This window comes from Drosophila gunungcola, chromosome 3R (genome assembly GCF_025200985.1).
Source record: "Drosophila gunungcola strain Sukarami chromosome 3R, Dgunungcola_SK_2, whole genome shotgun sequence".
In the NCBI taxonomy this organism is placed as follows: Eukaryota; Metazoa; Arthropoda; class Insecta; order Diptera; family Drosophilidae; genus Drosophila; species Drosophila gunungcola.
The window spans coordinates 17,906,520-17,932,704 of NC_069139.1; the positions used below are offsets into that span (position 1 = coordinate 17,906,520).

At 43.2% G+C, this 26,185-nt stretch overlaps 5 protein-coding genes across 5 annotated transcripts; 2 read left to right on the top strand and 3 right to left on the bottom strand.

Moving 5' to 3' along the window:
- Nucleotides 1–3,880: 3,880 nt before the first annotated feature.
- Nucleotides 3,881–5,136, bottom strand: LOC128252466 (enhancer of split mbeta protein). Its single transcript, XM_052980204.1, has one exon. The coding sequence runs from the start codon at nt 4,743–4,745 to the stop codon at nt 4,158–4,160; it is 588 nt and encodes a 195-aa protein (XP_052836164.1). The 5' UTR covers nt 4,746–5,136; the 3' UTR covers nt 3,881–4,157.
- Nucleotides 5,137–10,457: 5,321 nt separating this feature from the next.
- Nucleotides 10,458–11,169, top strand: LOC128266161 (enhancer of split malpha protein). Its single transcript, XM_053002485.1, has one exon. It carries the CDS (start codon nt 10,534–10,536, stop codon nt 10,975–10,977), a length of 444 nt encoding a protein of 147 aa, XP_052858445.1. The 5' UTR covers nt 10,458–10,533; the 3' UTR covers nt 10,978–11,169.
- A 3,468-nt stretch (nt 11,170–14,637) lies between these two features.
- LOC128266160 (phenoloxidase 3-like) lies at nt 14,638–17,199 on the bottom strand. The gene is made up of 4 exons (XM_053002484.1): nt 16,139–17,199; nt 15,982–16,077; nt 15,043–15,801; nt 14,638–14,976 (listed from the first exon to the last, which is right to left on the bottom strand). The coding sequence occupies exons 1-4, from the start codon at nt 17,132–17,134 to the stop codon at nt 14,743–14,745; spliced, it is 2,085 nt and encodes a 694-aa protein (XP_052858444.1). The 5' UTR covers nt 17,135–17,199; the 3' UTR covers nt 14,638–14,742.
- Nucleotides 17,200–17,821: 622 nt separating this feature from the next.
- LOC128258360 (enhancer of split M1 protein) lies at nt 17,822–18,558 on the top strand. Its single transcript, XM_052989948.1, has 2 exons — nt 17,822–18,122; nt 18,186–18,558. Exons 1-2 carry the CDS (start codon nt 17,912–17,914, stop codon nt 18,443–18,445), a joined length of 471 nt encoding a protein of 156 aa, XP_052845908.1. The 5' UTR covers nt 17,822–17,911; the 3' UTR covers nt 18,446–18,558.
- A 1,287-nt stretch (nt 18,559–19,845) lies between these two features.
- Nucleotides 19,846–20,991, bottom strand: LOC128264692 (enhancer of split M2 protein). The gene has a single exon (XM_053000327.1). It carries the CDS (start codon nt 20,741–20,743, stop codon nt 20,027–20,029), a length of 717 nt encoding a protein of 238 aa, XP_052856287.1. The 5' UTR covers nt 20,744–20,991; the 3' UTR covers nt 19,846–20,026.
- Between the last annotated feature and the right edge of the window lie 5,194 nt (nt 20,992–26,185).

The window sequence follows — 26,185 nt, forward strand, 5'->3', positions numbered from 1 at the left end:
ATATTAACAATCTGTTAACTTGTTAAAGCCGAATGTAGATTATCTCCAAGAGATCACATTCACAACAGACCCACTTAAGTGTTTATACTTAATTTAACATTTCCGACCTTTTAATGTTCTTTGGTGCCAGCAATTATTTATGGAAATGAATAAGAATTCGGGTTTCAGGTTAAGGTATTTTAAATACAGTCAGAGAAATTAATTACTAAAAATTACAAGTAGAAAACTTAACATTTGTTATGGTATGCAATTTAATATATGAATTAGTTTAATCTTGAAAATATAATTGGAAAGATTTATATCGTCTATACTTTTGGTACGCTTGCAAATATAGTTACGTTTCGTGTCTTAAAATCAAGTTTATAAATGTTGCGTTATTTACACAATTATTTTTAGAAAACAGATATTTTTATGCAGTTGCAACTAAATTTACATATCTACCTACTAATTTTCATTGATGAATAATTTGAAAAGATTCCTGTAATCAACTACTCATCACTGACACTATTCAAGAAAAATCTCCAAGGTCATCTTACAAGTTTAACAGACATTGAACAACTTTTTACCCTTATAGCAAAGGACACATCCTAGGAGCCATGCCAAATTCTAGCTCACTTTCAGCGCTTGCCCATCCCTAGGTGATCCGATCAGGCGACATAACTGTCGAGCTGACAATAAGAGGAGCAACACCAACCCGATTGTAGCCAGCTACAATGGACAATAAGCAGAGTATGGCCACAGACAGGGATATGCAGAGGAATCGCTCCCAAAACGCCAAAAGGAAATGCTGGCACAAAAGATACTTAATCTTATAGGCAAACCCGATGAATGATGAACGAATGGCGGCGACGTAACCGAACCCCCGATACAGCAATCCAGCAATCCGGCGATCGAGCTCGAACGCAAGCCCAAGTCATTAAAAACTACAATACACAAACTGCATACGAATCACTCGAAGACCGAGGCCCAAAGAAAGGGTCTCTTTTTTTTTTATTTTTTTCTTAGGGGAAGGGACTGAGGACCGAAGACCGGGGACCGTAGCCAAAAAAAAAAAAAAAGTAATATCAGAAGCGAAGATCGTGAGAAAATGGTTTGGAACGTGGTTCTCACACGATCGACACACCTGCCCTTTTTATGTGTGTGTGTGTGTGTGTGTGTGTCTGGCTATACTGCCTGTGTGTGTGTGTGTGTGTGAGTGTATCTTTACGAATTCAAGATACAAGACCACTTACGGGCAAGATTACGACCGACTCGAGCTGAAGCTATATGGCCATAGATCGGCATGAAAGAGAAAAGCAGCGTGCGGTAAGTGTGTCTCAGTCGAAGGCTCACCGCTCAGCGCTCAGCGTTCAGCGTTCAGCGCTCAGCGTTCAACTTTTGTGCATTGGCCAACATTGTAATGACTGTGGACACACGATCGTTAAGAGCGCGCCGTGTGATCTGGTCGCGAAAGGGGTCGGGGTCCGAGGTTTCGAGGCTTCGAGGCTTCGAGGGGGTACGACTATGGGTTCGGCGCATGCGTCGCTGTTTTGTTGAACGAACTCAATTTAGTTGGTTTATGACCAAAAAGCGGCAGAGCGAGCGGGATGGCAGTGCAGATCGGTTATGGAGTTTGGAGTGGGAGATGGTCGTTGGATCGTTTGGGGAGTTAAAGTTGGAGATGGAGCGATGGAGCGATGGAGCGCTGGAGAGGCACCCAAACACACTTATATGGTGTGCTATTGACTCTGTAATATCTTTAATATGGGATGTTGTTACACTACATTGGCACACGCTCTTGCTGCCACTGGACAAGCTGCCCACAGCCTTTGTCTGTATGGGAATGGGAATGGGAGTGGGAATCGGTATCGGAATGGGAGTGAGTATGGGTATGGGTATGGATATGGGTATTGGTATGGGCATGGGCATGGATGAGGTGACTGCTGGCGGGACTGGAGACCGAGGCACGAGCTCCATTCCAACCCAATCCCATCCTCCATCCATTGCCAGGGCCGGTTTGCCGCCGCCTCTCCTTTATTAAGTGGTGGTCTTGCGCTTGCTTTAATATGGCTGCATTAAACTTTAGCGGCGTGCGGAGTATTATGACTGAAGTAGGTGGCCGGACCCGCGGTGCTTTCGATGGGGGCCCACCGACACACAGAGGTCACGTGATGGATGACGTGTGGGCTCTACTGTACCTCCTGTCTCAGGAGCCGTAATGAGTGGACTGGGGTCCGAAACGCCGAAAAAGAACTAATAAATATTATTACATTTTTTTTAACATATATGTTTAATTTAAAATATAATTATATCACTTGATTTGAATTTAGGCCTGAACAATTTTGTTTTTTAACAATTAGCATCATACGAAAAATTCTATATTAAAAATGCAATAAATCTGGCTAAAAAATTATATTTTTTTAAATCAGACCAAAATTGTTCAGTTGTCTTCTGATTAAGTGGTTGGTCTTCTTATGACAAAGTTAAACTGAAAAAACTCATTAAAAAATCTTAGTTTTGACATAATTCTTAGGATTTAGCACCCAATAAGTCGTGAGTTTTTACCAAAAAAAAATGGAATGTCGACTAAACCATTCACATAATGATAAAATTTCCAATCGAATGCAAATCAAATTATATTTCATATGTATCAGATTGATGAAAAGCTTAGTTCGTTAGCTAAAAAAGTTATTGATACCTTTTTCTTAATTATATTTAAACTAAGATATTCATCTAATATTATAAAGATAAGGTCATTCAGTTTGTGTAGATCATCAATGATCATATTCGTTAAAGCTCTCAGGAATGACGCACTTTACGGCACAAATTGAAATCCAAAACGGACAGGTTCAATGGGAACCCCTTTATATCAGTTTCACAAACTTAACTATCCAATTAGCCCCGGGCTATGGCCTAGACTGTCCCTCTCTATCACTTCGCAAGTCAAGTGATCGCTTTTCAGCTGGTCCATCGCGAAATAGATCACCCATTTCAGCAGACTACCGTTGAGCCCTATAAATAGCCGTTTTGTACACCAAAAAAAAAAAAGAAAAACAAAAACAAACATGCTAGAGAAGCGCTAAAAACCCCGTCTCCATGCCAAAGTTACGTGACTAATCACATTTTCTGAAGATTAACAGCAATCAGCGACGGCTTGAACGGTCCCAGACCCAAGACGACCCGGTAAGTAGTCATCATCATAGTTGTCCACCAGACAAAGGCGCTGAGTCCGCGGTTCCGTAATCGAACCGCACTCCGATACCCATACAGAGCTGGAAATTGAAGCTTTAAGTGCCGAGACGGTCGCGGTCGCGGGCTTAATTTGCAATGTCTGACCGGCGGTCCGCGCATGTGCCAAGCGGTCAAGCGCAGTTAAGGCTGTCAAAGCCTGGAAAAAAAAAAAACTAAAAAATGAAAACAGAAAACAGAAAACTGAGACAAAGACAGAATAAAACAAAACACAATGACCACAATGCTGAGCCATTGACAGCGGAGCCGCGGTTCTCACACTCGGCGGGCCACATAATAAATGACGTTTCCTAGAACTGACTTTTTGCTTTATTTTATTATTTAATTGCGACAGCGCCGGCGCAAAACTTCCCGCAGATACATATACTCATACAGCATACACTGGTGTACCCCTTTCCAGACCCCGCATACCCATGCCCGGTCGGAATTCTCGGGGCGTAATGAGGCCAAGCCGGAGAGCCCAGACGAATATTCACCGACTTCCGGCTGTGGGCTCTGCGATTCGGTTCGCCATGGAGTTTATCTCAAATTCGTTTCTTGTTTTAAGGGGCTTTTTTTTTTTCTGTAGTTTGCGGTTGAACGCCTACTAAAAGTGGTTTGAGTATGAGTAATCAGAGCCCTAGTTTGATGGGAAATAAATAAACGCAGGGGGTTCTTAAGTTTGAGTGTCATTTATTTTGATTTCAGTTTCAGTTGTAATTGATTTCTTTACATTTCTTGCAGAAATCTCCGATCTCTATAGCCGGAACAAGAGGCTCTGCTAGAGATTGGGTCATCTGCTGGACTGACGGGCAAGCAAATCCTGGTCAGCAGCTGCCGGGCTCCAAAGAAGATGGTGCGGTCTCGATTCCAGCACCTATCAGAGCGACGATTTGTAGAAGCCTTCCGCTTGAAGGCGATCCAGTTGAAGATCAGCTGGCGTCCACTGATCACCAGGGTCGCCACATGGGACCAGAGGTGGAGCTGGCCTCACTGGGCGCCGGGCTGCAGGCTCCGCTCTCCAAGCTGCCGCATTCCGAGGGCGGGGGCGTGACCATGGCCTGATCCTCGACTGGAGCTTGAAGGGGCACTCCAATGGGCAGCGAGGGCACCACCACTTGCAGGTAGTTGAGGCGATGGCCCAGGTGACTCATCAGCTGGGTGCCCAGATCCACACTCACTCCGGGTACGGCGGCCAGAGTTTTGGACACCTCGTTGGCGGCATGCACATAGCCGGCACGGAAACTCTCGGCAATGCTGAGCTTGGGATCCTGGCCACTCGCCGATCCACTGGATACACTCGATAGACGCAGTTGCTTCTGGGCACGCAGCTTCTTCATGTGCTCCACCGTGAGCTCCAGAATGTCGGCCTTCTCCAGCCGGGTGATGTGCTCGCCCTCCTGCGTCAGGCACTCCACCATGATGTCCTTCAGCTCGTCCAGGCACTTGTTGATCCTGGCCCGACGCTTCCGCTCCAGCATGGGCTTCATCACCTTGCGGTACTGATACGTCTTGGACATCTCCATCTCCAGAACCATGTTTGGTTTGAGTTTGTTTGGGGGTATAGTAGATATGGGTTTTTAACTCGCGTAATCCACAGTCGTAATGTTCCACTAGATCTCGAGATCTCGAGTGAGAGAGAGACTCTGTGTGCACGCAACGAAGTCGGAGCTTTGAATGAGTCGGCTGGCTGTGGGATCGGCTTTATATAGCCTCTGCCGCCCGGCCATTCAGCCAGTGAGTGCGAGCGGGACACTCATTTTGCCTCGTGCGCGGCCTGCTGCTGTTGCCAGCGGTGGTTTCTGGTGGTTCAGTGGTGCTGCTGCTGCTGCTGCTGCTGATGGTGGTGGTGGTGGCTTCTGTTTTTTTGTATACTTTTCGCTCAACGGCCTGTATATGTGAGGGCAATAAAATGACTTGAGCTGCGCCTTCCTTCTCCCTCTCCCTCTCCCTCTCCCTCTCTCTCTCTTGCTCACTTGCCCTCCCTCCTTATGTATGTGTTGTGATTGTTATACCGTGGGAAACTGTTTCGCAGCCGATTTCCACGACGGCGATGACGACGGCTGGCCTGACTTCTTCTGATTGTGCATGCTTGGGGTCTTGTACGATCCCTCGTCCGTCTTTCTGTCTTTTTGTCTTGGAAAGACTTGGACAGACAGACAGACAGACAGACAGACAGACAGACAGACAGACCGCCTTTAAGAGGTCTGTGCGACTGCGACTCGGGATCCCAGATACGATGCGAGGCGAGCACATGCCTTCCATCCATAACAAGATGTTTGCATTTCAATTCATTTGTATGGTCGGCTCGGGGTCCGGTCTTTTGGGTTTCAATTCGGTGCGGTTCGGTTGGGTATGCGGCATGGGGTATGCGGCATGGGGTGTGGGGTATGAGGTCTCAAGTCTCAAGTCTCAAGACTCAAGTCTTGCCATGTGCCTTCACCCTTTTGCAGTAGCTTATGGCACGCTGATAATTGTGGAATCGTCATCGGGCCAGCGTTTCTGGCTTTTTTGTTAGCGCTTTATGGATCATTGATTGGATCGTGGTAGTCGTGGGTTTCGTGGGACGAGCATTACGCTTTTCGTTTACATGATTATTCTTGATTGTCGGTTGGGGGCTTATGCTTTTGGATTTGGATTTGGATTGGGGTTTGGGTTTGGGTTAGGTTTTGGCAGCTGGGGATCTCGAGGATCTTGGGGATCTTGGGTCGTCGCTCGCTTCTATTTGTAGACAATTACCATTTCCAATGCGACGGCTGGCTGGGAATCGATCGAAATCGACGTGTGCGCGAAAGTCGGTTACAATAGTTATGGTTGTTGCCAGCACACGCTATTAATGTTATGGCTCGTGGGGGGGTAAACACGATATATGTATATTTAGCACATTCGGTATTTATTTTTAACGCTGTAGCGTCGTCGTGATTCATCAAGTTGAGATGCTAGAGCCCCATCCGCCGGCAACTGACACATCTTGGAGCCAAAGCTCAGATTTCACAATACTATATTTAATTAGAAGTGCCGGCGACGATGACGATCGCTCGCTCGCTCGCTTGTCCATTGAAAATGACACGAGCCCGGCTCATTGGCACACAAATAACAAAAGGCCAGCGACGGCAGCTCAAAATAAGACAAATTAAGATTGCCCCTCGACGCATTCGAAATGAGCTACAGTTAGCCGAAACAAAACAGCAACGGCGATAAACGGGCCAATACACAATCAGTTAACAACTTATCTAACCGAAACGTTTTGTCCGCTGGACCGGGACAGTTAAGTTGTGGATGTCAAAAAGCTGAATGCTCCGGAAGTGGCTAATTGGATTTTATGGGTCGAGAGTGTTGCACAGTGTCGAGTTGTGGGATGGATGCACTTTTTGGGGGTGGTTTTTCGGGAATATTTGCAATATCCAGTATCAGTAATTATATGAATAGTTCCTATTGGATTGTAGGTTCAAGAATTTGCTATCACTATATTGAAAAATAATTATTGATAGTCCATATCTACACAATTCGCTTCACAATTATAAGTTAAGCCAGTTCAACAATTATTTATTTTTTTTATCAAGAAAAAGTAATATAGCAATATACAAATAGGTTACTTCCTCGAAAACAAAACGTTTATTCAAAATAAATATGGGTATTAAAAGACTTGATTGGATCACTTAAAAGATCTATATCAATTACAATGAAATCAAGATACATATGTAATCGAAAATGCATTATAATAGAAGTGTCTCAATTATTTTTTAAACTTTGATCCATATTATTACCTATAGTATCCGTTCAACTAATCTAACCAAATCGAATTACTTTATTGTTATTAAAACCGATGTTAGAATAAATTCAAAATAATACTTAATCTTTTTTTTTAATACAATACTTAGAAAGGAATATTTTTGTAAAATACTATATATGAGTTATATATTCAGTTCAATTTCGGAAGTTCTAATTTCCGTGTGATCGCTATAATAATTGCTTATTCACGTCCCTAACTTAACAAGTTCTGAATCACTGCCGTAATTCGTATCATTAATACCAATTGCGGCAATTAGGTTCGAGCACGTGCCCTTAATATAGTAAATCAAGTGTGGCAAATATTTTGAAATGCAGAAACCCAATCTGCTGGCATTCCTTTAAAATATTACGTTTCATAATAAGGAAGTGACGGCAGCTATGAGTCATAATTGAAATTTCATCAGATTCTGCAATGCTCGATGGGGTGTAGCGCATATGCCCAAGTCGCTTAAGACCAACTGGTCTTTATACACCCAATCATCCGAAGATATAAAAACACACAAGCACACAAATACACTCACATATCGTCGAAGACCTCATTTCTCTCGCTTTATTATTTCTCTTGGTTGCTTTATTTCTTTTTTCTTTTTTTTTTTTTGCAAACAATTTTATTTTTTTATCGATGGCATACGCACGCGCGAATTTCAGTGCCCCCGCGGAGTCGAGCGATCGCCCAAGGGGGCGGAGCGGTACGGGGCGGGGCACGAGAGCGTGCAAAACTCGGAGACGGAGACCCAGAGCAACAACAACAGTGTGTATGGCCATAGCGTGTTGTTGAATTAATTTATATCCAACAGTGCGCTTTCAACTTTATTGCGCCGCGAAAAGCAGCCAGCCAAGTCAGCAGTCGTCGGTGGGTTCCCCCCTCTGAGAGCCCCTCGAAACCGCCACTAAAACCCCTCGAAAACCCCTCGAAAGCCCCCCGCTAACCCACAGATACACCAGCACACAGATACAACGCACACCAAGGCAACGCCAGACCGTGGGAAACAAACTCGTGCCAGTCGTTTCATTGCTGTCAAATAATATCTTGATGGGGATCAACTTGAAAAGATTGGTTGGGGCTTGGGCTCGAGCTCGAGCTCGGTCCGCTCCGGGTCTCCGTCTCTTTTGCCCTCCTCTGTTGGTTGCCGCTGTTTAGGATGCGGTCGACGCTTTTGTTTTTTTTTTTTTTTTCGTTTTTTTATTCAGCTTTTCTCATTTTTTTCGTATTTTTTAGATCTCTTTTTTAATGCTTTACACATTTGTTCGTCATAGCGGAGCGTTAAGTATGTGTGTCCATGTGTGCACTCGAAAAAAAGGGCTATAGATCGATCGGACTGGAGGTCAGGGGTTGCTATACTCAAGATTATCAATTGAATGAGTATTTCGAATATCAATTGCAAATCAAATTTCGATTTCTAGAGAGTATGGATTATTACGCGTTTGATATTGAAACATAAGTATTTTAAAATTCTTAGAAGAAGTATCTGTTAACTTTCGTATTTCAAAATATTCTATGTTAATTATAATCCTTAACAAAATCATTATTTTTGTTATTTAAGAATATCAATTGCCATACAAATTTGCTAAGAACTTTGGGTTTTATTCTAAAGCTAATAAGACTTTTATTGCCTATTTATATTCTTTAGTTTTAAGAATGAGACAAATCTCATGCTAAGGCAAGCATAGTTGTATTTAAGCAATGTTAAGAATTTGATATTTTTCAGAGTGTAACAATGCTGCCATTGGCATCTCTTGTGTTGTATGTAAAGATCCAAAAAGCCAGAAACCAGTTTGCCATCCGCCAAAGCCAGTGGACTCTGCTCTGTGGCTGCTGGGATGCCGACACATACTCCACTCCACTCGGAGGAGATCACATAAAAGACCCGGCACACCTCCTACTGCAGCCCCAGCTCTCCGCCCCCGAGGCCCCCCCCCTCTTAACCATCGGCTTGTGAATGGCTCCTCCGCCTGCTTTTATGCACTGTTTGTTGTGTATACACGGTCGGGCACTTGGCACGTTGCCCATTATCTCTCGACAACTCAAACTGGAACTGAGGCTGTGGCTGAGGCTGTGGCTGTGGCTGTGGCAGTGGCTGTGACTGGGGCTTTTATTTTTTGTGAAGATTTCGAGTGCATATATCATATTACCACCACCAGCAGGCCGAGATGCATATGCATCATCGTTCACGGCCTCCGCCAAGTGTAAACTGTCAATGGCCCCTTGACAGGAGGCCCCCAGATGGAGGGATCCCCCCAAAAGACTCCCACTTTGGATCTGCGGTCCCGATTTCCCACAAAACGCTGTCGGCTAGTCTTGGCAGGGGGTGCAATCTGTACGATCCATTAGTGGCACTGATAAAAAAAGAACCATTAAACAGGATCCCCTAGCCAACGACAAGTCATTAAAACGTATCTTCAAGTACGCGTTCGTATCTCACTTTGCACACACTTTCTCCCTACGCCTTATCGGGCAATCCTCGAATCCCCTTGAAAACGAAAAAAATAAAAACAGAAACCCTCCCTATCGCTCCACACTTTCAGCACACTTGGGCCGCAAGAAAGGGAATTAATTAAAATATCTATACGATTTTCAGCTCACCCCAGGGGAGTGTTTCCAAATCGAAGACAAGTGGCAAGTCCGTATTTTATTGGTGGTGGTTTCGGTGGTGGATGGCTGCATCGAGCCCTGTGGGAAAGTTGGAAATCAAAACACCATAACAAGTGATTCGAGATGCCTATACAAATAGATGATCCCAACCCCAAGTTCTCTTGTGCCCTTTTATATTCGAAACCAGAGCCAGGACGAATAAATGTGTGGGAATGCGTGGGAATGGTCCTGGGTTCCTGGGGTCCTGGGGTTCCGAAACCCTAAAAACGGTCCCATACCCGTACCCTGCCTTTATGTTGATTGCCCATTAGGAATACAATTTGCAACTCCTTTTCCATGATGTGATCCCCTTGTTGTTGTTGATCCTGGGCTTCCTTCGGTGTCGTGAGAAATTTTACCAAGGAACACCTGCCCCCTGTCGGTGTGTCCTGGATTGTCCCAGTATTGGTGATTTTTTCATGCTGCTCAGCGGATTTCTCGGGGCACTTGAATACGTTTCCGAAAATTTTGAGGCCAACGAAAAATTGTTTCCCACACTCGACGGACAGTTGCAGTTTTTGTAGGGGTTTGTTTCCTCCGATGATGCACTCTTCTCGTCCCGTCTGGTCCCGTCTTGGCCCGTCACTACCTGCTCCTGAAACTTCCCCCAGCTCCTGGTGAGCGTCGTATTTCAGGTTCTCCGCCCCGATTATCTCGGCTCTTTGAGGGCTAGGGTCTTCGCTCTGTCTCTCTGTTTGTATTCCCCTCCCTGTCTGCGGTGCGTGTCGCTGGCAGGGGTCCGTTCTCGCCCTCTCTGTCGCTCGGGCGGGCGCACAGGAAATGCATTTCGAGCCGGGACGGCTATAAAAGCCGGCCGTTCGCCGGTTAGGAAATCATTCTGACATCGTCAGCCTTTCAAGCAACACGCACTCAAACAAACCACATATTTCAAACTACCAAAAATGTGCCAACAAGTCGTTGTCGTCGCTACCGCCAACAACAACAAGATGAAGACCAGCTACAGCATCAAGCAGGTCCTCAAGACGCTCTTCAAGAAGCAACAGAAGCGGCAGCAGCAGCAGCAGCAACAGAAGCCTCAGGGCTCTCTGGAATCATTAGAATCCGTCGACAATCTGCGCAATGCCCAGGTTGAGGAGGCCTACTATGCCGAGATCGATGAGAATGCCGCCAACGAGAAGCTGGCCCAATTGGCCCACTCTCAGGAGTTCGAAATCGTTGAGCAGCAGGAGGATGATGACGAGGACGAGGACGTCTATGTCCCAGTCCGCTTCGCTCGCACCACCGCCGGCACCTTCTTCTGGACCACCAACCTTCAGCCAGTCGCCAGCGTTGAGCCTGCCATGTGCTACTCCATGCAGTTCCAGGATCGTTGGGCCCAGGCTTGAACACCCCTGAACGCCTCACCCTTCAATCTCCAAGCTTTAACAACCCTACAAACATTGTGATAGCAGCAGCGGCTTTAACTCACCAACAATCTCGGCGATCCAGCGCTTCCATTAGTTATTAAGATATTGTGATAGAAAAAGAGAGCTTTAAAACAAACGTACAAAATACAAAACAAGAATAACAAAATCAAATTCATTCATCTTATATTTGGGTTCGGGGTCTTGGGTTTCAGCATAGTCCACTCTCAGATTGTTATGATTCGTTTGGCATTCCATACGAATGAATCGCTTGCTGTCCTACACTAAATATTGTTCTCGAAGTCAACGTGCCAGATAAGAACAACTACTTGCCGAGATATTTCGGGTTATTTTCAGAGTATGATAAAAGGAGGGAAAGACACTGGAATTACTTCCCATAAAGTTATGTTCTTATGAATTCTGGGAAAATAGTTGAGTAAGGGTTCATTGCTAATAAGGAAATGGAAAATGAGGTTTGTTATGTCACACATGACGACTGTGATTCATTTCAAATGTATTGTTTAACTATTAAGAAAATCTTAAAGTGACAACAATACTGTAATAGTTTGGGATAAAATATAATAATAATCAAAGAAATAAATAACAAAATAAGTCGGTAAGGATTATAACCTTTGTTGATGTTTTTGGGACCTATGAGTTAAACAATGAAATTTATCTGCTTGTTGATTTCAGCGGAGTAGATTAAGTAAAACTTGATGCCTGCTAAAGGAATAAAGAAATTATTAAGGACTAGATAAAATACTACAAATATTTCGTCAATTGATTATGTTAATTACGTTTTTGAAATGGTTCAAGACTTATTATTTTTATTAAAGAATTATGTGGTTGGTAGTAAGTAGTCTAAGTAGTCACTATTTAAGTTTCATATGATTTAAATGTAAGTTAATTACTTTGGAAACCAAAGGCGTATCACATGAGCTGTTGTTCAATCTAGTTCTTTCGGAATCTAAGATACTATTTGATAATAGGCTTAAGCACAATTAAAATAACTTCCTAACTGGGTCAGTAAAGAATGGCGCAAGTGCAGCACATCCTGCAGTAAAGCAGCCCACACTCAACAAGAAAGTCAATTCCTCGGCTAGCTCTGTCCCAAAATGGACAACCTTGTGGCCAGCCTTGTCTTGTGGCCATAGTGGCCAGAAGGTGTGATGTGCTCGCACTCTGGAGAGATGGCCGAGAGCCAGGTTGGCCCAGAGCCAAGTGTTATGGCTATCACCTTGGCTAAGGCCACCATCGCCACCTGTGTGCGGCCAAATATGGATGTCGTGCGCATAACTTCACGGCAACTCCTGGCAAACGGGCTGGTGGTTGTCGCTTGTCGTACAACTTATTTATGAGCCGGTGAGGGAGTGGAGTAGAGTGGAGTGAAGAAAGGCCGAAAGGCGGGGGCAAAACCCCAAGAACCCGGTGAGATCCAAGATCCCAGAGCTGAAGACCAAAAACCACAATTAAAATGCAACATGTAGACGTCAACACCTCAAGACATCGAATCACATGCCAAGGCGTCTCGAGGCGGACGTTGAAATTGGGCATAAAAACAGTTGCCGCAAGAGATAATCGCCTTGGCTAGGGAATCTCAATCCGTCGCAGGTCCCTCACACGATTCCCACACGTCCCGTCCCTCTCTATCAATCTCAAACGCATTTCTCCTACACTAAAAATGCAAATTGATGTCGACAGCAGGGAAGAAGCAGGCGAAAGGAGTTTGGAAAAAGGAAATAAAATAACAACATGAATAACCTGAAAGATCGAGAACAACTCAAAGAATATCCCTCACTCAAATACTCTTTCATTATTTTTTTTTATTCAAAATGTTCTAATATAGTTAAGAATTTGGCAAGTTCTTGGCTTGCTTATAGATCGCATATTTCATGTTACTTTCATTGCTGCTTTGTTGCATTGCTGCAAAAAAAACTAGAGTGCAATATAGTACCATAACAGCCGTATTTAGACATTTTTCATTATATCTTAATCTTAAAATGGTAAGTGCAGAAATAAAACAAAATTAAGTGCATAAATAAATATAGTACCCATTAAAAAGACTAAATACGTAAGTATTAAAATTTCAATTCCATAATCAAAGTGTTATACCCCTTGCAAGTGAATGCAGATGTTCTGGTAGCGCCGTGACGTAAATTAAGTAGCAATATAAGTTTCTGTTAAATTGCCTTTGACAGCACATAATTAATTTCGTATGCAAAGCGACGCTTGTCTGCACGAAAGAATTGAAAATTGGAAGAAAGAAGAAAGAAGCGACCGTGGAATGCCGTTGATAATGCTGATGACACTGTTCAAGCCGATGGGCAATGATAGCGATGAGTCCGGGGGACATAGCCCGATGGCTATCTGGATGGGCCGTGCCTCATTTGCATACCTGTGCAGTGAGACAACCTGATCCTGCGTGGTTTTTTATGCTTGGTTTTAGCTGGGGGTCTGGGATTGCGCTCTTTCGTAGTCTTCAGCGGTGGGTTTAATGTACGCGTGTGTACCCAATTCTCGATGACCAGCGGAGCGGCCTTCGCGTGCGTGACGAGCATTCGCTTAGCGGTCATTGATTGGCCAGGCCAGTCGGTTTTGGCCAGGTCTATTCCACGGAGGGCGCCGTCAGCAACAAGTGTGTGAACACCATTAAGCGGTGATTAGGCCCGGCCACCACGCTCCCTTGGCCACCACCGGGGATTCCCCTGCTCCTCCTCATCCTCCTCCTACTCATCACTTGTGTGTGTGGCAAGTCGAGAGGCCTCAATTACCATTGTGCCCCACGGAGATCGGCAGTTGCGATGAACTGTGCCACAATGTGGGCGGCCAGAATGTTGTAACCGAAACAGATCGAGTGTGTCATTTGTCAAACTGGCTCAAAGCGAAAAGAATGAGGGTTTTTTTTATTGGGTTTGTTAATTATTTTCATTGTTGTTGTACTTTTACAGAAAACCTGTCAATCTAACATATTTTACACAAAAATATAATGAACTGTTTAAAATTTTTAAAGAGCATTTGATTAAATTCTGTTTTGGTACAAAAAAGATAAATAAAGACGAAACAAGCTTAACATATTAATAGTTATAGCCTTGCTAAAAGCAAATGTAACAAAAACAAACCTACATAATCCACTGCATACAATTAAAACAGGATTGCGTCTCTAAAAACATTCCACGCAGTTCCAGAAAGACATAAGTCATACCCTTAAAAAAAAATTACCTCAACAATACGAATTGGTAAACAAAGTTATGACAAGCACCGCCACAACAGCATCCCAGAAAATATTATCAATATTTTTAGATAGAATGTTAGTCATATGCGATAAACAAGATACGACATCAAATTTAGTGATTCTGTTTTGAAACAGAAATTTACCCAGACCGCTGACAAGATAATTAGAAGTAAAATCATAAAAAGTCAAGTGGCTTCGGCACACCGAAAGGCTTTTACTCTTAAAGTTGCAACAAAAACATTATATATATGCTCAAAAACATATATGCATAGCAGTTAGAAGCTACAATCAACCGATTAAAAAAAAAAATCTTAGTGTTCATAAAATGATAAGTATAAAATTATTATATTATTAATAAATGATTATAAAATGTTTTAATAAGACAAAATTTATAGTTTCGATTGCAATTTATTGAGTAGTGTAGTATGGAATGTTGGAAAACATAAATAGATGTAGACATAACTAGAAGTGGAAAGGTCATCAAATCGGGTCAGTATTGGTGGGCTGGATCAGTATCAGTTGCGGTTGCGGTTTGCCAATGACGGCAGCTTTTCGATGGTGCTATCATGGGTGATGGTAATTTCCGCAGTTTTCATATTACTCGTGAGGAAGTGGTCCAGGGTGATGACATTCGTGCGGGGCAGGCGGTCGAAGGGGTAGCCCATTGACTTGCGATCCGGATAGAGGCGGTCCCGGAGTCCACAGTAAGAGGGCGCGGTGCTGCAGCCATCCGGACCATTCTGATCAACCTGCAGAACGAAAGAGGATTGGAGTCGGGAGAAGTCCAAAGAACCGAATAGTACCGAAACACTCACCCTATCGTTGTCATAGTTGGAAACCATGATGAACAGGTCGAAGCTCATACCTTCAGCCCTTCCCTTAGGCACCAGCATATGGTTGGGCCAGCCGCAGCCGCAGAAGAAGTTCTCCTGCGACTCCGGAGTGTTTGGTGTTTCACTGCTATTCGACAGATCACGGAAAGTGCGCTCAAACGGAATGGTAACACTCGAACTGGTGGAATCGCGAGTAAAGGTTTGTCGGCCGGGTGGCACTAGAATCAAGAACTTGTCTAGCTCTATCATCATTAGACGCTGATCCGCGAACAGCATTTCATAACCATTCTCATCCACCTTGGGCGCCATGAAGATGCGCGCATAGCCATATCGTCGGGCACCACTGGTGTTATTCACAACGAAGGTGTATTTGAATGGGTGGTGCTGCAGATGGGTTAGTCGAACCATGACATTGCCGCGGGGTTGGAAGTCCATGCCGCGGGACAAGTCCACGTCGGACTCCTTGAAAAAGGTGGTAAGTCTGTTTTGCAGACCCCGGCTCTCCACTTTGATGCTCAGCACTTCCATGTCCTGATAGCTCAGCTCATCCGCCCTATAGGCGGGCAGAATTCTCTTGTGCTCCTGGAAAATGTCGTCGATGTACGCATGCCACTTGTAGAATATGGGGTCCCGCATGGCAGTAGACGAATCTCCCATTACGCCCGGGAACTCCAAATGCCTGTTGGTCGGATCGTGGGAGTACGCGATCAGGATGTGTCCCATGTTATGGATGTCACCATACTAGACATTTAGATAAGTACAACAAAAGAGTGATTAATTTCGAATGTATATACCCAAGTAAAATTAAATATTGTATTCAAATATCAAATTTAATCCTTTTTTCTTAACAACAAATTGATGTGTTTGACTCAATCTATCAAAGAAAACAATTTTTTTCTGTGCAAAAAAAGGAGCTCTTACCATCGTTTGGTTGGGCGAAAGAACGGTGGCTTCAATCATGTTTCCCAGGATGTCGATGCCTTTTACATCATCCAAGTAAATCTTTTCTTCGTTTCTCTAAAAATCGCAATAAGATGTGAGAGCTCTCCTGATTAGGAAGTATTAATGAAAGTCTTACGTTTATAACGAATCCCTGATGGATGGCCTCAAGGATGCGACTGCTCCAAAGATTCATGTCGTTGATTCCCACTCTCAACTGGTCAACAGGCCGGTTGACATCGCTCAGCCTTGTGTTGTCGAAGCGCGGCGGAAAGGCACGACTGGCCACCAGGGAGTCCATCTTGGGGAAGTAGCCCTCGGCTATGGTGTCCGTCAAATTGTTAAACGGTTTCACCCGGCCCAAGTGGTTGCTGAATCGCTCCGCATTGTAGCGGGCAATCACCTGCTGGTGCATGTAGTAGAAGAGCTCGCCGCGGCGATCCTTGTCCACGATGCTGCGGTCGGCGCCGGGGGTAATCTCGATGGGGTAGATCAGATGCCAGTGCCAGTGGTGCAGGTTGACGCCCATATCCTCGCGGAAGTACCACAGGCGGTGCTCGGGCTCCAGATCGGAGGCGGTGTACTTGGTGGGGATGACGATGGGCCTGCGTTGGGCTATATTCTGCACCACGTACGATTCCTCTCGAAGTTTCTGCATGACCGCCGAGTCCACGAAGCGGTCGGGAAAGGTCTGCCAGAAGGAGGGTAGATCCAAGCCCTGGGTGTCCTTGCGATGGAGCAGGGCCACCGAAAGGGCGTAGTTGAAGAGCACCGGATGAACGCGATCCCTGGCGTACACGGCCACACTTTGCAGATGGTCCACGGATTTCAACGTCAGAAATACTTCGATCAGGTGGCCGGCCTTTTGGCGGTGTGACTTCACGAACAGCGAGAACGGTTCGTTCCGCTTCAGGGACTCGGGGTAGCTAAGATCGGGAATGGAGATCTCCCTCACGAATACTTTGGGATCTCTATCCGCGCTGATCCGCTTCTGGACACTCTTACACAGCCCGCCATAGTTCTCGGTCATGTAGGAGTCAGGCATTTCGAACACGGTCTTATTGCCGCCCTTGTCCATGAACACCGGCTCTGTGGGGTGATCGAACAGCAGCAGGAGGTTCTTCTTGTCGGCCATTGCTGATTTATTGAAGCTCTTGCAGGTCCTTAAGGGAAGCTCACCAATTGAATGCCACTGGAAGCTTTGACACTTCACAACTGTGATTATCCATTGGACTGGCCCGCTTTTTATACTACAGCCTGGAAGGCTTTAAGAATTTGGGAACTTTAAAACCGCAGAGAAAACATGCAAAAATATTTGTGGCTTATGCAGTAGATAAAGAGAAAGTAAAAAAAAAGCATACATAAAAATTGTTCCACAAAAACATACCCAAAAGTGAATATTAAATAGGAAGGTTTAAAAAATAATCAAAATGTAAAACGTTCTCTATTTATGTTTAATAACAGCGTGATTTGGGTAAAAACGTTTGTACGGTCTGTCTTTTCTTTATTACTTGTTGTAATAAACAGAGGAATATGGTGAATGTTTTGACCAGATGGTTTCAAAACTAAAACTACATAAACTCAACTACGTTGCCAATTGCAGCTCAAAGTTATAAAACCCTCTGCAAGAGTATAAACAGTTAGTCACCCAAACAGGCACCGGCACCTCGTAGAACTTTGTAGGCCACATAAACGAGTTTTTGTTTGGATGGCTGATAAGAAGCCCCGTCTTATCAGCACGCTATAGCTGATACACTATCTACTAGTAGCTCTAGAGACTCATAAAAATATATAAAAATCAATGAAACTTCAGACAGTCACAGCAGTTGAAATCAATAGCTACTACAGAGAACGCATTCGACGGTAAAAGCCCAAAAACTTAAATACTTAAATACTTAAATACTACCACAAAATGATGAGCCAAACTTTGACACTTTGCTGCCTGGCTCTGGTGGCAGCCGTATCGGGAAATACGGTGTCCACTAACGATACTGCCTGTCCGACATTCTGTGCCAGCATCTACAAGCCAGTGTGCGCAACTGATGGCCAGAACTTCAAGGAGTTTGCCAGCGACTGCAACCTTTTGTCCCACAACTGTCGCCGCGAAAGGAGCAGCATGCAGGGTAAGTAAAACTAAGTCAAAATTGGGTAAGACGTTGGTCATTAAATTCTATATATTTCTATAGCCTACGCTGCCACTGATGCCGCCTGGTGCAGCTCCGAGTTCGTCGAGAATCTGCGCGAAAAACTGGGAAACTTCAAGCTGGAGGTCCAGGAGTGTTTCAAGCCCTGCTCGATGATCTACCAGCCGGTGTGCATCACCAATGGCAAGTATCGTGCCGAGCTGGCCAACTCCTGTCTGCTGGATACCTTCAACTGCGCCCTGCAGTTCTCCGGCGCCCAGCCCGCTGAGCTCTTCCGCCTTTTGCGCGCCGAGAAGTGCTAGACGGGATCGGTCGTTAAGTCGGAACAATGCACAGGCCCAACTTTTGTCCGAAGCAGTCGTCCTTTTGTTTTCAACGAAAATATAATCCTACGAATTTATGAGACACTAGTAAACGAGTTGTTAATTGGGGTGTTCACAGTGGGAGGCCGACGAAAGTGAAAATAGTTTACGGCACAAGCAGTTGGTTTATTTGGCACGGTCACCATTGCAATTATTAAGTTAACGGGACATTAAGGAACGTTTGAATTTTGTAATATTTTTGCCAGATTATAAAAAGTTAAAGTAAGATAATTAACAAATAATTAGTAATCTAAAGTTTATTATAATTGGATGAAAATGTTTTTTTTAAGCTATTTTATTGATAAGTGGGGAAATCACAAAAGTGAGATGCTAAAAAAATCTTACAAATAGTATTAAACATTAAAATTAATTTAAAATATAATAATACTAATATTCATCACATTAGCCCCATACATACTTTTACCACTCAAGTTTATCGGCTTTTCAACAACAAATTTTATATTTCTTTTTGCGGTTTTCCGGTCCAAAGTTTTGATATGTTTTTCTGATAATTGTTGGTTAGTACTTCCTAAATGGTTTATCAAACGCAGCCAATCAAGTGGTTAGTCAAAGAGTATACATTACACAATGTATGTATGTCGCACAACCTAATGACTGCAGGCAATAAAAGAGTGCATTAACACAGGATATAAGTGCTCAGGTCAACCTTAGCAATCACTCTTAACTTTATGTATAGTCTGGGCTTATTGATGTGACATCCACTGCAAGATGACACCAGTTAAGCCCAGATCCCCTTCTTTCTCTTGTTTTTTATTTTATCAGTTTATTAACCCGTCTTTGCAGACCGTTCATCTGTCAGGCCTCATTAGGTTCCACTCATAACATTGCTTCCGTTATCCTTTGCTCTGATCTTCGTTCTTCCGTTATGTCAGTATTTCAGGAGATCAAGTTCTGCTCTCAGATCCACAATGAAGATTACACAAAATAGGTGTCGTGTTCAATTTTAACTCAACTTCAACATCAAAAATATATGGATCAAAACCCTGTTCGATCTTTTAACTTATTCCAAAGTAATCTTTGAGCTAAATAAAATTTTATGACCTGGTTGACCATCTAAAATCTTAAATTAAAAACGTATTTATCCTTTGTTTATAACCAACTAGTTGTTTTTAAATTTGTTCTATCATATCCTTTGCTTATATACCAATTAGTTGTTTCTTACTTTGTTTTATTATTTTAAAGGTTTCAGTGCCACAAAACCGTATATTATTAAAAAGGCCAAAAAACATTAAACCTTATATGTAGAATGGTTTTCCTTATCAAGTTCTTTTCCCATACCCATATCAATAACAAAACGTTTCCTTTTCTAGTTCTTTCCATTTGTATGTTACAAATTGAGTGTTTATATTTTATTTTACATGCAAATTAGTATCACATTAACAACGTAAATATTGCGCAGGGAAATAAATAAATGAAATTACAATAAATGGGGGTATAACCACCATGAACTTGAGATCTGTTAAGTAATGGGTTGAGGTTTGATGTGGGTGGGGAGTGCAACTAGCAGAGCGTTCCCGGCAGTTGACTGAAGCTCTGACAGAGCAGGGCATGCAGGAGATCATCGTCCACTCGCTCCTGGGTGTTGGCCCAAAAGAAGGTGCCGTTGTCGGTGCTGATGTACTGGAGGGGCAACTGCAGATCCCAGAGATTACTGGGCAACTGTGTTGCATTTGGTGGGCTACTACTATTGATGTTGCTGGCGTTGATGTTGCTGTTGCTGTTGCTCATGTTGCTGCTGCTGCTGCTGCTGCTGCTGATGCTGTTTAAGTTGCTGCTATGATGTCTGTGCTGGCAGTTGCGTCCATGCTGGCAGGCCCTGCAGCTCTGGGCGCTGACCTTGTCCACGTAAACACTGCTAATTAAGGTGGGCGTGTTGGGGGGTTGCATAAGGGACACCTCGTCCTCCTCGGGCAATTGTCGCAGCTCCAGTCCATATTTGTGGATAGACTCCTCGGCCGTGGACTTGGCCTCCTCCTCGACGAGCAACTCCAGTTGCTGCTGCTGTTGCTGGGTGTTGTTGAGATCCACATTGTTGGGATGGGCCAAGGTCAGATGGGCGGTGCGACCTTTGCCCCCCACTTTCAGCAGGCGACGCAGCGGCTGCCAAACTTTGCGCATACGCCGTGTGGACTTTGAGTTCGTGGGTAGTGCTGCTGCCGTCACCACTGAAGTGTTGTTGCTTGCATTGGTTGTCATGTTTTTCGTATCCAGATACATGGTGCTGCGTTGTTTCTTGGAGCTTTTTCTTGGCTTATTTCTTTTATTGGGCTTGTGGACAGCGAGAGTTGCGTGTGCGCACCTCGCGAGAGCTGGTCGTTTACTGATGCTGCTGCGCCGGCGTCGCTCATATTTATATATGAGGCGAAGTTGCTGCGCTGCCGATGGCCAGTCAAGAGTGAAATCGTACGCCGGCTGATCTCACGAGCAGTCTATAGCCCAAGCACCGTACGAAATTTGAGTGCACTCTCACACACAGCACTGAAAACCCAGGGTGAGAGGTGAACCCAGTGGAGGAGGGGTTCCAGCCAAGTAAAGGCCTTTTTATGTGCGCGTATTTCCCAAATAAATTCCAACAGGAATCCACAAGCTCCACTCTTCTGTGTGTGTACTTTTCCCATGCACGTACAATCGACAAGGGCCGCTTGATGAGTTTTGGCTGCAGGTAGATGAAGACGACGCTGCCGCACAGTGGGTGTTTGCCAATTGGTAAATGGTAATCAAATTTAATTCGTATTGTTCAAATTCGTATTACATTTAAATTAAATGTTTCGTGTCCTATTTGCTTTACAATTGTGTTAAAATATCAGCTTATTCCAATTGTTCATATATATATTTATAATTATATATATATATATATTAAAATAATGATTTCTAATAAAATGTTTAGAAAATTTAATGAATTCTTTTTTTAGAAAATAATGGGCAAGGGTATACCAATATATTCATAATTTATTATTATTAATGTATTTATAAATTTATAATGGTTTGTTATAAAAGGTAAAGCAAATTTGATAAATAACTTTTTCCAAAAAGTAATAGACAAGGGCGTACAATTTTCTTTAAAGGAAAAAATAAATTGGAATTTAATAACATACCCAAACCAGAAATGTTAATATTTGTTTGGTAAAAATTATTTGTAATAAGATAAGATTCTTTATATATTAACCTCACAAATTATTTTGCAGCAGTATAAAATTCCTATCAGTAGTTTCTAACCACAGTGCGCATCGCCTGTTCGTCATTTATGCACGACTGACTTTGTTTTCACATTCACACGGTACCCAGGGCCCGGAGCCCAGTAGTACATGGGTTGTTGTCCGGTCCGTTCTTCAGGGTTCGGGACTTCGGGGGACATGGCAGGGGTGGGGGGAGTATCTCACCACAGGGCCGTAGTCGAAGGGGCCCGAATAGCACCTGTTCCCTTCTGCGAGCGTGGGACTAAGACGCTGGGCATTTCCGTCCTGGGGAACTGGCAATGGCAAAGGCAATGGCAAAGGCAAAAGGCGCAGGCGTCGCCGTTGTTCGATGTCGATGTCTTCGAGTGTGGGAAAGGGCTTATAAGAATTTCACTTGGGTTTTCGGATTTTTCGGGGCACTATTATTGTTGTTGCTGCTGCTGACGCTGTTATTTCTGTTTTCTGTTTCCTTTCGATGTGATTTTTGTTTCGGGCTGAGCAGCTGTTATTGCTACTTGTTGGCCTGATTGTTGTCATTTATAATCAAGGCTCGCAGAGCTCGGCGCTGATAAGTTCATTTTAAAAGGGACTAGTCGCAACGAGGGGATTATGACATGTTGTGGTTCACACGCTCCGAACTGGGAACGGAAAACGGGATGGGTATATAAGTATGGGTATGGATATAGCTATAGCTATGGTACTTGGGGATGGGGATCTAATGAGGCCGTGACCTCATTCAGGCAGCAAGTCCTTGCCGGTTTGCAGGTTCCCACAACACAGCACAACAATCGGAGTTAGCTGCCATAACTAGTTAGGCCAGCTCAGGCTACGCTACGAATCGGAATCGGGTTTTTATTTTTGTATTTTTCTGTGGCCGAAACTCGTGCCAATCGCGTGTGCACCGCACGCTTGCGCACCAGCGATCTCTCGAACCGACTCGGCTCTCTTGCCTTTGGCCACTATTAATCTTGGCTGAAACCCCACCAGCACTTCCCCCTGCCACCGTCCATCCCGCGCACTTTTGCCCCCAATCAGCGTCTAGGCTTTGAACTGCACGTTTGCCAAATTGAAAGCGACTGACTTGGCAACACGGACACCGGCTGAAACTCCAACTTGCAGACCGACTTCCAAGCCAACTTCGACTGCGATTGCGATTGCAGCTCGAACAGAGGCCAGCTTGTGCCTGGGCTTGCGCCTTTCAGAGGCTGACTTTGGAAGTCGTTAGGCGGCTCATACACTTTTTTATAAAGGAAACTTTGGTTTCATTGTGTGCTTTACATACAATTAAAACTGATTTACAAAAAAAAAAATAGGTTTGCTCTGAAAATCAGAAGATTACCAGTGATACTAACTACTATATATTTTTTAAATTTATGAAGAGACTTACTTTTTTCTAAGTAAATTTAACACAAATTTTTCGGCAATAACGAACAAAGATTTCATTTTAAAATCAAATAACTCAAAATACGATAAATGATTATAATATTTGAAAACTTATTAAAATTGTTTCAATTTAAAAAACAATTTTCCAACGATAAAAATTGTACAAAGGAACTTTGCCTCTACCATTTAAATCTAATTCTAGAGAAAGCAATTTATTTTTATATTTGGTGTAGATAAACGTGTTTTTACATTTTGTTATTATTTGGTCTGGTGTCCTCTAGTTAGTAAATTTCAAATAAAATGTTAAATAGGAAGTACGCTTAAAATAAATAAATTGAATAGTAGCATATTAAAACAAATGTTTATGGTTTTTCCTTTCATCTTTGGCAATTTTCTCCTTCGAGAGCATCTGTAATTCGCTGTTCACTGACCCCTCAGCACAGTCTTTACCCATCAGCAACTATTTGGCTTTTAAGCTTTTGGTTCACACGGCCGGCGATGGCAACAAGTTTTGTGCAAAACTATATACATATCGGCCGACACACGGACGGGCATATATGACAAGCAATTAGTGTGCATTGAGGTTAGTCGAAAATGGTTTTGCGGTCTTTCTGTCCATCGAAGTGTGTGTGCGTGATTATTTTGCATATTCACATTACTCATACGCCACGTGTGCCGGCCAAGTTGAAAGTTGAGGCATCTTGAAAGGCGAACCATCGAAATGCCTTGAGAGGCTTAATTGTTATGGCTCCAGTCAGCAGAAAGCCAAGCCATGCCAAGCCAAGTCAAGCCAAACGGCTAACGGAAGTCATGGCCAGAAGACAAACAAACAGAGCGATTCTGCAGCATCATGGGAAATGCTTAGCCAGGCAAAAAGCACGGCCACAAAAATAACTCCGAGGCGTCCAACCACAAGTGTCATATTGCTGCTATGGTGATAAAGCCAGCCAGTCCAGCGGCAGCTGCGAATAAAGGGGCATAAAAAAAGAAACATTTTATACACTCTGTGTTGACCAGTAGCCCTGAGATCAGCGAATTAAACATTTTTATGGAGGACGGGCGAAAAACGAATCTTAGAACGACAACCGGATGTTAAAGTTTACGACAAAAGTCCACAAATGCCGAAGGGTTGGCAATCGGACTATGCAAAAACAGTTTTTCGGAACCCCCAATGCGCCGAGATAGCGAAACTGTTACACTTAATCGATACGCTTCAACGAAATATCAACCCAAAGCCAAAGCCATCATAGTGGTTGTACACAGAGAGAAATTCCTAAAAATATTTGTTATGTTTCAAAATGTAAACCCCTCAAGTAAAGTCATTTTACTTTACAATATTAAAAATACAAATTATCAACAGCAGCTTAGATAACTCAATAAATAATACAAAAAATAACTTTATGTTGTATCATTAAGGTTAAAAAATAATCATGTTCGATTTTTGTTATAAAGATATGCAATTATAAATAAAATGTTTTGAATAAAAACAAATATTTAGAATATTAAATTATGAATGCTTATATTAACTCCGGAATAGACAAATTTTTCTCTGTCACTGCTATAAATTTTGCAGACTTAAATAATAAGTTTATGAAATTTACAATAAAAAAACATAACTCTATGAATATAACCCGTTATTTGAAAGGTAGGCTTAAGTTATTTATAAAAGCTTTATATATTATACTTTTAAAAATTCAATTTAATATCCCTGGTTATGATATTTATTCTATGGAAAAGTCCGAAAATATTACTCTATTTCCCCCCGTGCAATTGTCGCAGTCATCATCATCAGCCAAGCATGCGACATAATTGCGCGAGTTAAGGCAGCCCCTCCCCCTCCGCCTCCCCCTTGCCCGTTCGCCCACTGCCCCCCATCGGCGGCCGACAGTCAACCCGCTTGAAATCAACCAGCAGCAAAAGCAAAAGCAACAGCAACAACATTTCAGCAATCCATCGGATCGCATCACAATCCAGCCATCCGTCCAACGTGTGGGAAACACACGACAAATCTGTTTCCCACGGTCTCGTAAAGTAGGCACTCACATCCACAGCCACATCCACATCCACATCCATGGGACCCACAGCCACAGTCACAGTCACAGTCACATAGGCAGTAGTCGTAGGCTCCCTTGTGTCTCATTGTTGGTGTGAGCGGTACGGAGCAGCGGACTTCGACAGCGAATGGGAGCCGAGCACTGTCATCATTGACAATAAGTATGATATGGTGGGGGAATGGACGGGGGGAGGGGGGGCGGAGCGGTCTGAGAGACACGCGCAGTCGCTGAGAATGAGATCCAATCCGAAAGCCGACTGCCGACCGCTCAGTTTCCCTCTGGCCATGCAATCAATTGAAGACGACGCGCGCCAGAGCACCAAAGCCACAGATACAGATACATTTGTATCTGCAGCGAGGCACGCTCTCACTCGCTCCCATTGCATGCACCTTGGTTTGAAATCATTGGATTCTAACGAATAATATTGCAAATAAATAGTAAAATTATCTTACGTTCTATAAGAAGCCCTCGGAAATCTTCTAAGTTAATTTTTATAGCATTTTTTTTGGAGAACCAAAGCTTTGTTATAATTAATTGAAATATTTTTTTGTACATCGTTTAAATTTGTTATGGCCTTCATAAGCAACATGATTAAAGCATTTCTACCAGTTTATTAAATTATTCAAGACCTTGATTTAATTCTTATACATTTCAATAATAACATTTTTTAACATTTCTAAGGCATTGTCTATGAATATGACATAATTTCTGGAGGTATCTGTAATTTGCCAGTTGATAGCAAATGTGTGCTTGTGAAAAAAAAAACAATTTTGTTAAAAAACCTTTGAACTCAATGTAATTTTTGTTTATATGTTTATGAAAAAATATTTTTAGTACCCACGAAAATAAAATTTCTTCAATTTTAACTCCTTAATTAACTAGCATCATACATTTCTCCTAAACTATCGCTGCAAATATCATTTTGTATTTTGGACACGATCAACAATTCATAATGATGTACCGACTATTTATTGTAATTGGCCACTGTAATTAAAAATCATCTGTACTATTTAGAATTTAAGAAATATTCTGCTCTTGGATCCATT